This window comes from Pteronotus mesoamericanus, unplaced genomic scaffold, assembly GCF_021234165.1.
Source record: "Pteronotus mesoamericanus isolate MK-2021 breed Mesoamerican mustached bat unplaced genomic scaffold, CSHL_Meso_final contig_226, whole genome shotgun sequence".
Taxonomy (NCBI): domain Eukaryota; kingdom Metazoa; phylum Chordata; class Mammalia; order Chiroptera; family Mormoopidae; genus Pteronotus; species Pteronotus mesoamericanus.
The window spans coordinates 586,773-598,206 of NW_026555093.1; the positions used below are offsets into that span (position 1 = coordinate 586,773).

General features: G+C 39.2%; 1 protein-coding gene across 1 annotated transcript in view; it reads left to right on the forward strand.

The window, feature by feature from the left end:
* The window catches only part of BRCC3 (BRCA1/BRCA2-containing complex subunit 3), a 69,957-nt gene extending 61,790 nt beyond the window's left edge, over positions 1 to 8,167 (forward strand). The window contains exons 8-11 of the mRNA XM_054572244.1: positions 2 to 133; positions 695 to 738; positions 5,235 to 5,404; positions 6,537 to 8,167. Of these exons, the coding sequence (XP_054428219.1) occupies positions 2 to 133; positions 695 to 738; positions 5,235 to 5,386 (328 nt within the window). The 3' untranslated portion in view covers positions 5,387 to 5,404; positions 6,537 to 8,167. The remainder of the gene's footprint in view (position 1; positions 134 to 694; positions 739 to 5,234; positions 5,405 to 6,536) is intronic.
* The last annotated feature ends 3,267 nt before the right edge of the window (positions 8,168 to 11,434 follow it).

Consider the following 11,434-nt stretch of genomic DNA (forward strand, 5'->3'; position numbering starts at 1 on the left):
GGTATGAGAGAATTGAAATCCCAATCCATATCGTACCTCATGTAACCATTGGGAAAGTGTGCCTTGAATCAGCAGTTGAGCTGCCCAAGATCCTGTGCCAAGAGGAGCAGGATGCATATAGAAGGATTCACAGGTAGAATCTTTCCTCGCCCCTCTTCTCCACTTCTAGATCCTAGTCCCAGTTGTCCTCTTCTGTCCTTTCATCTTAGCAGCTCCACTCTTGAGCATACTTTCCTTTTATCTCTGTGAGAATGCTTTATAGTGGTCTCCAATCACAGTGTTTCTCATTCTGTATGAAAGCAATCTTGTTAACATTTGTTTATCTCCTGCTGCAGTTTGGATCCTCCAAGGGCAAAGACACTTTTTTGGTTATAAAAAAGTAATAAATAACAATAATCTTAGTAGCCCAGATGCCAAGCACTAGGTCTTGCCCAATATATGTGTGCTGTGTGAAGGCTTCAATGAGACAGTAATTTCAAAATTATCTCTTTGAATTATATCAAAGTTCTGAATAGAGTCACATCTCAAAAATCATGAAAAATTTAACAATAACAAGAATTTAAATTATACACATTCATCTAATCCAGATGGCAGAGGTCTGGTGCAGTTTATCATTTTGTTATATAGTCCATGGCAATTTTATTTTCCCTCCACTACTGCTTTGTTACTAACCTAAACTATTTTCTCCCTTTAGTCTCACACATCTGGACTCGGTAACCAAGATCCATAATGGCTCAGGTAAGATTTTTTTCTCTTGAGTATAGGCAGTAATCTCTTAAATACTCAGCTGACAGGAGCAAATTTAGTTTTGGTGATTGAAGTGATGAGTATAAGTTATCCACAAATTTCACTTCCCAGAAGCTTTGCCATTCATTAATCCTGCTCCCGACTTTTCTATTGAATGCCATGGACCCTTGAATAATATAAATGCTACCTACAGTAAGACTAGAGGAAAGACAGGAACAAGTTTTACGATAGATCTCCTCTGTTGTGTGCTGGTACATGTTTAAATAACCAGTTCTCGGAGTGGGGAGGGCCCTGATTTGGCGTTTTTGCCAGTTTCCATGGGGTAATATCTCTCCATGGCTCATTTCAGACCACTTACATGGCCTCAATCGGATCACAGCCTTTCTGAAATTCCAACAATTGGCTTTCCTGACGTAGTCTAGCATATGAGGTGGTTCTAGCACAGCATTACCATCCTATTGTGGTGGGAGTTGAAAGAGATAGATAGAAAGATGAAAGGGAGGGCATGAGGGAGGAAATTGTTTCATGCCAATAAATATAAAAGGAATTCCTATACAGGCCCAAGGAACAGCAAGCTCAATACAATATATAAAATTGCTTTTCCCCAATATACACAGCTATACATCCCCACTTCCTCTCTAACCCTCTCAGGCCATTCTGTGCAATCTTCCCCAGTGGCTGACAAAGTCACCAGTGAGGAAGAGGGGGAGGCTTTCACGTGTTACAGGTAATTACTTTGCAGGGAAAAGAAGAGAAAGATGGCTCAGTATATCTGTCCCATAATTTCTGTGTGTGGAGGCAAAACCTGGCAAATAGTTAAAAGTTGGTAATATACCGAGGTCTGTCCAGAAAGTAACCAGCCATGTACTATGAAAAATAGAAACATTTATGGAAGAAGATACAGGATACAAGAAACATTGTACATAGGACAATGATGCCTCAGTCCCCTTCAAAGTAAGTACTTTGGGACCTCACACAGTTCTCCCAGCATATCTTCCACTGTTTAAAACACTCTGGAAAATCCTTGTTGGAATCGTCATCAGCCGTCCTGTTGTACTTTCTTGAATCTTATCAATGGTCTGAAATCCCTTCCCTTTCAAAGGTGATTTTAGTTTTGGGAAAATCCAGAAGTCCCAGGGTGCCAAATCTGGGCTATAGAGGGGCTGAGTCACCTGGGTGATTTGATGTTTTGAGTGGGCGTGTTGTTGTAATGAAGCTACCAATCATCAGTTCCCCATAGGTGCACCCATTTTTGTCGCATTACATCTCTCAACTGACAAAGAACATTGAGGTAGTATTTATTACTTGTTTGGCCTGGAGGGGCATACTTGTGATGGACCACACCTTCCCAATCAAAAAACACAGTTAACATGGTCTTGATCTTGCTGTGACTTTGCCACGCCTTCTTTGGACATGGAGAACCAGGCGATCTCCAGTGAGACAACTGGGCCTTTGTTTCTCGATCAAGGCCATAGACCCACGATTCATCTCTGGTTATGACCTTTTTGAGGAAATCCGGTTCATTGTTAGCGGTTTGAATCAAGTCATTAGCAACTGCAGGATGATGTTCCTTCTGCTCTTGTAGCAGAAGCCATAGAATGAAGTTTGCCACAACACGTCTCATGCCAAGATCCTGAGTAAAAATCTCAGGACACAGTAGTTTTTGGAATCCCCAGATCAGCTTCAAGTTCTCACACTCAGTTTCCGATCTTTGTTAATTGCAGCCTGTACACATTCAGCGTTCTCAGGTGTTCTGCTCGTTGCAGGCCTTCCAGAATGTGGATCACTTTTAACAGATTCTCGCCATCTTTGAAGTGTTTGTGCCACAGTTTTATTTGCACCGCACTCATTGCATCATCCCTGAAAGCCTTCTGAATCATCTGAATAGTTTCTGTAGAGGAGTGATCAAGCTTAACACAAAACTGATGCAGATTTGTTGCTCTAATCAGTCATTTTGAATGCAGTGGACACACAGTGTACACGCTAACTCAACAGCATCTACTGCCCCCACTGACTACTAGTACAGTGAAGTCATCATTGTTAATGCATGTGCATTCTAGTCCACTCTTCTTAGCTGCCAGGTTATATCAATGTCGCATGAACCATTCTCATTATATGGCTGGACTTTTTCCAGACAGACCTCGTATAAAACGTAGCCATTCTCTAAAGCCACAGTATTGTAATTTAAGTCAGGAGTAGACAAATCAGTAGAACCCAATAGAGCCCAGAAATAGGGCTGTGTGTGTGTGTGTGTGTGTGTGTGTGTGAATTTATATTTAAGAGAGATATTACTTAAAATCAATTTTAAAAGGATGAATTATTTACTAAATAGTATTGGGATAGTTCATTTGTTAGTTTATTCATTCAAGAAACATTTGAGTACCTACTCTGAGCTAGGTACTATTCTAGGACTGGGGCACAGTGCTGAACAAAAGAGACAGTCTTAATCTTCATGCATGGCCTTATTATATATTCTATTTCCATTAGGAGGAAATAGATTCCTAGCTAACTTCCTACACAAAAATAAATTCCAGCTATATTTAAACTTTTACTGTTAAATATGGTACAACCACTTTGGGAAAGAAGTTAGCAATTACCATTACCAAATGTCCCACCAACTCTTCTAGGCATATACTCCAAAGAGCTGAAAACACATGTTCAAACAGAAACATGTACAGGAACATTCATAGCAGCATTATTCACAATAGCCAAAGAGTGGAAACACCCAAGTGTCTGTCAGTGGGTGAATGGAAAAAGTGTAATCCATCCATAGAACGAGTATTGCTCAGCAACAGAAAGTATAAACTACTGTACTGATACATGAACAACCTTGATGTACCACAAGAGCAGTATACCAAGTGAAAGAAACACCACACAAAATGCTATATATTCTGTAGTTCCATTTGTACGAAGTTCAAGAATAGGCAAAATTATCATATGGTAACAGCAAGCACATTGGTAGCTGCTGGGGCCAGAGGTGAAGGGGCCTTGACTGCAGAGGGACCTCTGGGCTGATAGAAATGGTATATACCATGACTAGGAATGGTTACAAGGTGTGTGCATTTGACAAAACTTATTGAAGTGTACACTTAAAATAGGGCCCTTTTATTGTCTGTAAATTACACCTTTGTAAAAGCTCATTTTAAAAGGAAAAAAATACAGGAGGAAAATATAAGAGGGTATTTTTCAAACTCTAAGGAGGTAATGGCCTAACTATAATCTAAAACCCTGACCTCAAAAAGAAAACACTGACTAAATAAGAATTGAAGCCTTTTATAGACCCCTATAGAAAAATCAAATTGTTCATAATAATTTTTAAGAGAAGTATAGATTAAGATAAAATGATTAGTTTTTCACATTTTTCTTTTGGCAAAGATTAAACTGAGAGAGAATAATGAACACTCCCATGTCCTGTTCTGTTCCTAGAGGTATAATTTAGTATAATCTGGAAAATACTGGATAATCAGTTTTCAAATATGCATGGATTTGAATATAGCAACTCCACTTCCAGAAATGTACCCATCAAAAATTTGCAGGACAAGGGTGCAAAAATAAATTGAAAGGGGTATTAATGGCAGTCTTTATAACTGCAAAAAAACATGCCACTGGAATGTCCATCAATAGAGGATTTATTAAATTGGCACATCCATTCCGATGAATACTGTACAGATCTTGAGAGGGAAAGCTAGATCTTTATTGAAACAGAAAGATGTCTATAGCATACTGTTATGTGGGGAAAAGTAACATCCAAAATAAGTTTTTATTCTAAAGTATACATGCACACATGTATACACACATACACATATATCTTGGAAGATATATCCCACCATATTACAGTGGTCATTTTCAATAAACCATGTACTATGAGAGAGAAAAAGATACTTCTGTTAGGTGGAGTTTGTTTTAAAAAATTAAGAGTGCCATTGAAGCTAAACATTCATAGTAAAGGCATGAAAGATGATGGCTCTCTTACTCTTCATCTCTCTGGTTTTTCCTCATTTTAAAAAAGGAGGTTTAAAGTGAGTTAAATTTATTTATTTCTTCAATGTACATAACATTTTGGAGGCAGTTTTCCTCCTGGACTTGTGGAAAACTAAGTTAGAACTCTTCCTAGAGAGCTAGGGCAGAGTTCTAGCTCTTTAGGAAGTTATTGTCACTTACACTGTGGGAAGAGCTGAGGGTTTGGGAAAGAAACCTTTCTGTAGCTCTTAGCCTTTTTGCTTACAGGAGTGAAAAGCTGGTCATTTTTTGCTCTCTGCTCAGCTAGGCTTCCCTCTGGCCTATGGATCCAGGGATGTTCAGGAATGCCTCAGAATAGGCAAATTTGCTCAACTGTTCTTTCTTTCCTCTGGCTGGCTGTACAAAATTGTCTGCCAGTCTTACTTAGTGCACTTTTTCTACTTCCTCCCCCAACTCCTCCTTTCTGTGCTCACAATTGAGGGGCTGCTGTTGGTGGAGTGTTATCTCATGTGTTTTTCCTATTGAAGTGTTTACCAAGAATCTGTGCAGTCAGATGTCAGCAGTCAGCGGGCCTCTCCTACAGTGGTTGGAGGACAGACTGGAGCAAAACCAACAGCATTTGCAGGAGTTGCAACAAGAAAAGGAAGAGCTTATGCAAGAACTTTCTTCTCTAGAATAAAGTGGAAGACAAAATGGGGTAAAAATTCTTTTTTGATGGTCTGAAAATTCTCATACCTCATGTGTAGGCAGACAATGGAGTATCTTTTCTTATATCCCAATGGATGAGTTTTATGTATGGAATAAACACAAGACACCTTTCTAAAAGTTTCATTGGGGCTTAATGAACCTTCTATCTGTAACTGGCTGAGAAAGAACATTACAAGATGATTTAAGGAGAATAGTAAAGGTTATTTTTAAAGGCTATATAATGTGCATTGGCAAGGACAACCTGTAATAAAAGGTCTGGGGAATATATTTTAAAGGTTTATCTTCCCCTTGTTTAACTTGGAAATATTTATATTCATTTTTAGATACACTCACTCCCTAGAATAAGCTGAAGGAAGAAGAGTATTTAATGTTTCAGTTTTGTAGTTATGATATTTATGTTACCTAAGTAAATAAGTACACAAGGATTATGTCTTCCTTCTTGATCTCTGAAATATATATACTGAGCTATGTACAAAGTATATGTATCAAATATGTGAGTGCCTTTCTAACCAAATAGATGATTTCTAGCATATTTGATTCTTAAGTAAAATTCTATCAGGAAGGTCTTGTTTACTTAGGAACTTCCATTATAGTATAAATGTGTTTCTCTAGAAGTATTCAGGATTTAGGACATAAAAATCCATACTTTATAAAGTTCTGTTGCATTATTCTTACCATGTGTAACCACAGATGGTAAGTGTGTCTTCAGAAAAGAGCCAAGCGTACTGCATACTGGAAATTAAAGTGGGAATTGAAGGAGTTGTTTACTTGTTGTTTACTTTCTTTATAAGTAAAGAAAGTAAACAACAAGCGCCCAATCCCAACAACAATGACAAAGTGTTGGGTTTTGGCTTTGTTTCTTCTTAGATTATTGTTTTTCATGTTTTAAGGTAGAGTTAAAAAAATAAAATAAAATACAGTTCAGAACCACTTGCACCATAATCACTTGGAGGTCAAAGTCCATCTCTGGGTGGGACCCAGACACTTTCATGAACTCCCCAGTTGATTTTAAGTCATGCAGAAGTTTGCAAACCACTACACTAGGGCATATGCAGTATAAATGCTGTATTTTCTCTAATTTCTCACAGCCACAGTTCTCTCTTTTTTTTCTTTCCCTATAGGAAAAATGAAAGTATCCAGATATAAAATTAAATAAGTTAAGTCAATTTTGAGGAAAAAGTTGGAAGGACTCACATCACCTGACTTCAAGACTTACTATAAAGCAGGAACAATCAAGATGGTATACTATATAACCAACTGATTTTTGACAAAGGTGGAAAAGCAACTCAATGGAGAAAGGATAGTCATTTCAACAAATGATGCTGGAGAAACTGGACACCCCAAGGCAAAAAATGAACTTTGACATAAAATGCACAGCTTATATAAAAATTAGCTCAAAATGTATCATGGACTTAAATGTAAGATGTAAAACTATAAAAATTTTAGAAATGAAATCATAGAAAAGTTGGGCTAGGCAGCAAGTTCTCAGCCTTCACCCCTAAAGCACAATCCTAAAAGGAAAAGTGGATATATTAGACTTTATCAAAATGAAAAACTTTTGCTCTGCAAAAAATTTAAGAGGAGGAAATTATTGAGGGAATTATTTGCAAACCATATATCTGATCAATCTAGAATATATAACAGTAAAAACCAACAATCCAATTAGAAAGTGAGCAAAAAACATTTTACTAAAGAGGATATATGGGTAGCAAGTAAGCACATGAAGAGATCATGAACTTCATTAGTCATTAGGGAATGCAAATTTAAATCACAATGATTTATTACTTCATATTTATCAGAACAGTTAAAGAAAACTTGAAAATACCACATGCTTGCTGTTCAGCATGCATACTGGATCTCTCATTCATGGCTGGAAGGAAATAAAATGAAATTTTAATAAAATGAAATATACATATACCATATGACCCAGCCATCTAACTCCTAGACATTTATCACAGAGAAATGAAAACCTATGTTGGCAAGAAAACTTGTATACAAATGTTCTTATCACCTTCATTTGTAATAGCCCCAAACCGGAAGCAACCCACATGTCCTGCAGTTGAGTGGTTAAACCAATCATCCATAACATGGAATACTACTCTTCAATCAAAAGGAATAGACTATTAACACACACAACTTGGATGGACCTCAAGGGTATCATGGTGAACTTTAAAACAAAAACAGACTGAAAATGTCACATACTATATAATTGATTTATATAACTTTCTTGAAATGACAAAATTACAGAAATGAAGAACAGATTAATAGTTGCCAAGCATAGGGACTGGAGGGGTATGGAACATATGTGACTATTAATGGATAACACAAGGAGTTCCTTTGTGCTGATGGAGCAGTTCTATATCTTGACTGTAGTGTTGATTAAATGAATTTATATCTGTGCTAAAACTACATAGATGCACACATATCCACAAATTAATGCATGTAAAATTGAAGTAAGTTCTGCAATCTAGTAAGGTGTATTGGACCATTATATCATGAAACTGGGTAAGGTCTACAGTCTAGTAAGGAGTATTGTACCATTTTCAATATGTTGGTTTTGAAGTAGTACTATACTTACGTAAGATCTTATTACTGGGAGATACTGGGTACATGAGACTCACTATACTATTTGCAACTTCCTGTAAAACTATAATTATTGCAAAATAAAAAGTTATAAATATTAAGGTACTAAAATTATGGTACTTATTTTATGAAATAAGATTGATAAAAATAAAATCTAAGGGCAATAAAATGATTTGAATATTTTTACAGTCCACCTTGAGCACATGTCCCTTTCTCTTTCTGAGCCTCATTTTCTTTTTCTTTTTTTCTTAAAAATAAGGTTAGAATAGATGACCAATATATAACCAAGGTTCCTCTTATTTAAGTGTTCAGTCTTTAAGTGTTAAGAATTACAAGGACAGTGGTGTAAAAAGATACGTCATTACTTACCACCTGCACCAATCTGGCTTACACAATATATTGCATTCTGCTCAGAACCCTGTATTTCCTTCTGGTTAGCAGATTCTGTTTTCAATCATAGCCAAGACTGATGGGAACAATAAACACTGTTTTCTCATTTCCTATTTATTCAGTTCATTGCATTCTGACCTTTGCCTGTATCACTCCATTCAAACCACTGCTGCCAAAGTCACCAGTGACCTCTACATAGTGAAGTCAATAGATGCCTTTTTTGTCCTTAATGAATATCAGTCTTCACACAATTGGCCACTGTTCCTTGAAATCTATCTGTCTTGGCTTCTGCTATTCTAATCTTTTCTGGTATTTCACTTCTCTGGCTGTTCTCAAATTCATTCAAAGGCTTCTCTATCACTGTTTACCTGTATGCAATTGACAGACCAATCTGTGTCTCCATCTGAACCTTTATCTGAACTCTAGACCTACATTTCCTCCTGCCTACTATGTATGTCCACTCAGCTGTCTTAGTGGCACATGAACCAGGAATCAGTTACACTAAACAAGTAAGTGAATTGATTGTGGAAATAAATATTGATGAAAGGGTAAGATAGGTTTTTCAGTGTCAGAGAAATGATTTACAAATGTGAAATGGGGGAAGAGTAAAATGAACCTTATGGTGTTGGACTGAAATTGGAAGCATTAATATAAACTTTTTTTCAAATAAAAAAATGGACTCCATCCAAAAATGGCAGCAGAGTGGGGGAAAGTTACATTTAACTTCCTTCCAGGTCCAAACTGGAATTACAACTGAAATATAGAACAATCAACCTGAATAACCAACTGAAGACTAGCTGAACAAACATCTTATAATCAAGGATCTACAGAAGCCATATCAAGACTGGGCGGAGACATGTGCAGTGGCTGAGATTCTGGAGGGATATCCCAGCTGCAAAGGTCCCCCATGAGGAGCATGGGGTCTCAACCCCATGCCAGGGTCTCCAGCCCAGAGCACCAGAGCCAGGAAAAGGAGACCACATAATACGTGGCTGTGAAAATGAGCAGGGATTCTGTCCACCAGGAAGAGATGGGATTTTGCTAGAAACCCAGGTGCCCTCTTACAAAGCAAATGCACAAAATCTCATTCACAGCCAATCACCCTAGGCTCCGGCAGAGGGAGAGTAGAGTGGACTAGAGTCATATGAGGAAAGACTGGGATGTGTGGCTCTGGGGAGAGAAGTGAAGGGACAGCTGATAGGGTTACTGTGCTGAGTCCCTCTCCCACACTGAAGACACCATCTTTCTTGGATCAAGAACTCCCCTCCACATGGCATCAGCATGAGGGAATGCACTAGCCCCACACTCCTGACTCCCTGTTGCACCACCCTGCAGAGCACATCCCCTGTAGAGGAGTCAGTTGCCTGAGCCCATGGTGTAGAGGTCAAGGCAGACTCAGAAAGTGTCAGAGGCTGAGTGGTGTGGCACTGGGGCAGGGGCCATTCCCTTCCTTTTTGAAAGCGTGATATGTACCACCCTCCATAGGAGATCCACTAGCCCCACCTTCCTGACCCCTTCCCCCCTCTGCCAAGCTCGGGCATTCAAGGAGGTCCAGACACAATCCAGAAGAAACAGTGATGTGGCTCCAGGGCAAGGGCGATCTTTCCCTCACATGCTTGACTGGTGCCACTGTGCCTCCGTAGAATCCTGCCCTCATATGGCCAAATATTGGTCTGTTTGGGCCTGAACTTTGCTGGCCTCCTGCTGCTGAATCCCTGAGACCTTTCCACACCAAAAATGTCTGGGCACCTAGTGGGTGGCAGCTGGCCTTGGTGTATCCTGGGACTTTTGCTGAGTGGCCTCTGGCCCAGCACTGGCACCAAGTTTGAATCTGTATCAGTCTGGTGTACACCACTTGCCCCTACCTGGTGACACATGAAAACCTACCTCATGCAACTTGGGTACCATCAGAGGCCCTTTCAGTGACTGAGCCTAACAGGCAGCTGGCAGGTGGACACAGGTGGAGGTGGATCTTGGGGTACCTTTTGCTGACTTGCCCTCATGCTCAGTGCTGGTGGAAGCCAGCCTTGGTGCTCGGCTTGGCCCTTCCCACATACACCCAAGACCAGCAGAGGCAACCACAAACTGGATAGCTTTTTAGCTCTAAGCAGGTAGCCCGGGGGTAGTCACAGGCAGTGTCTGATGTTGACCTACACCGAAGTCCCTGGCAAGAGGCCCCAGAACCAGCACACCAGTTGGCAGGCTAATTGGAGCAGGACCCAATTAGCTCCAAAAGCAGCACATCCAAAGGGGGATCTCAGAAGGCACCAGAATATGCTGGGGCAAATTCTACTTCATGTAGTTAGCATCTGCACAGCAGCTTTTATACTGTGGTTGGGAGGGTCAATCCTCACAGCCAGCCAGCCTGAAGATTGACCCTGAGCACAGATGGATGAATAGCAATTAAGACTTAACTATAACAGGAGAGCTCACATAACCCATATGAGGAACATTCCTAGAGCACCTTGCTTGGGTGATCAGGAAGGCTGCACTGTTGAGCCCAACAGCTCATCAACTGCATAAGGCCATCCTTATAAGGTTGGGAGATATAACATATCTAAGTCATGCACAGAAACAAATACAGAGACTAAAAAGTGAGCAGACAAAGAAACATGCTGCAAATGAAAGAACAGGAGAAATGCCCAGGGAAAGAACTAAATTAAATGTAGAAAAGCAATCTACCAGATAAAGAGTTCAAAGGAGTGGTTATAAGAATGTTCAAGTAGTTTAGGGGAAGAATGTATGATCTTAGAACATAAGGAGATAGTAAGCATAAAAAAGGGCATAGAAACCATAAAAAACAGAAATGAAAAATACAATATCTATAATGAGGAATATACTAGAAGGAATCAATGATAGATTTGATGAAGCAGAGGATTGACTCAATGATTTGGAAGAGAACATAGAAAACAGCGCAGAAAACAGAAAAAGGATATTTTTTTAAAAAGGATAGTTTAAAGAATGTGTGGGGCAACACGAAGTGTCACAGCATCTGCATCATAGGGGTACCAGAAGAAGAAAGGAGAGATCAAGTGATTGAGAACCT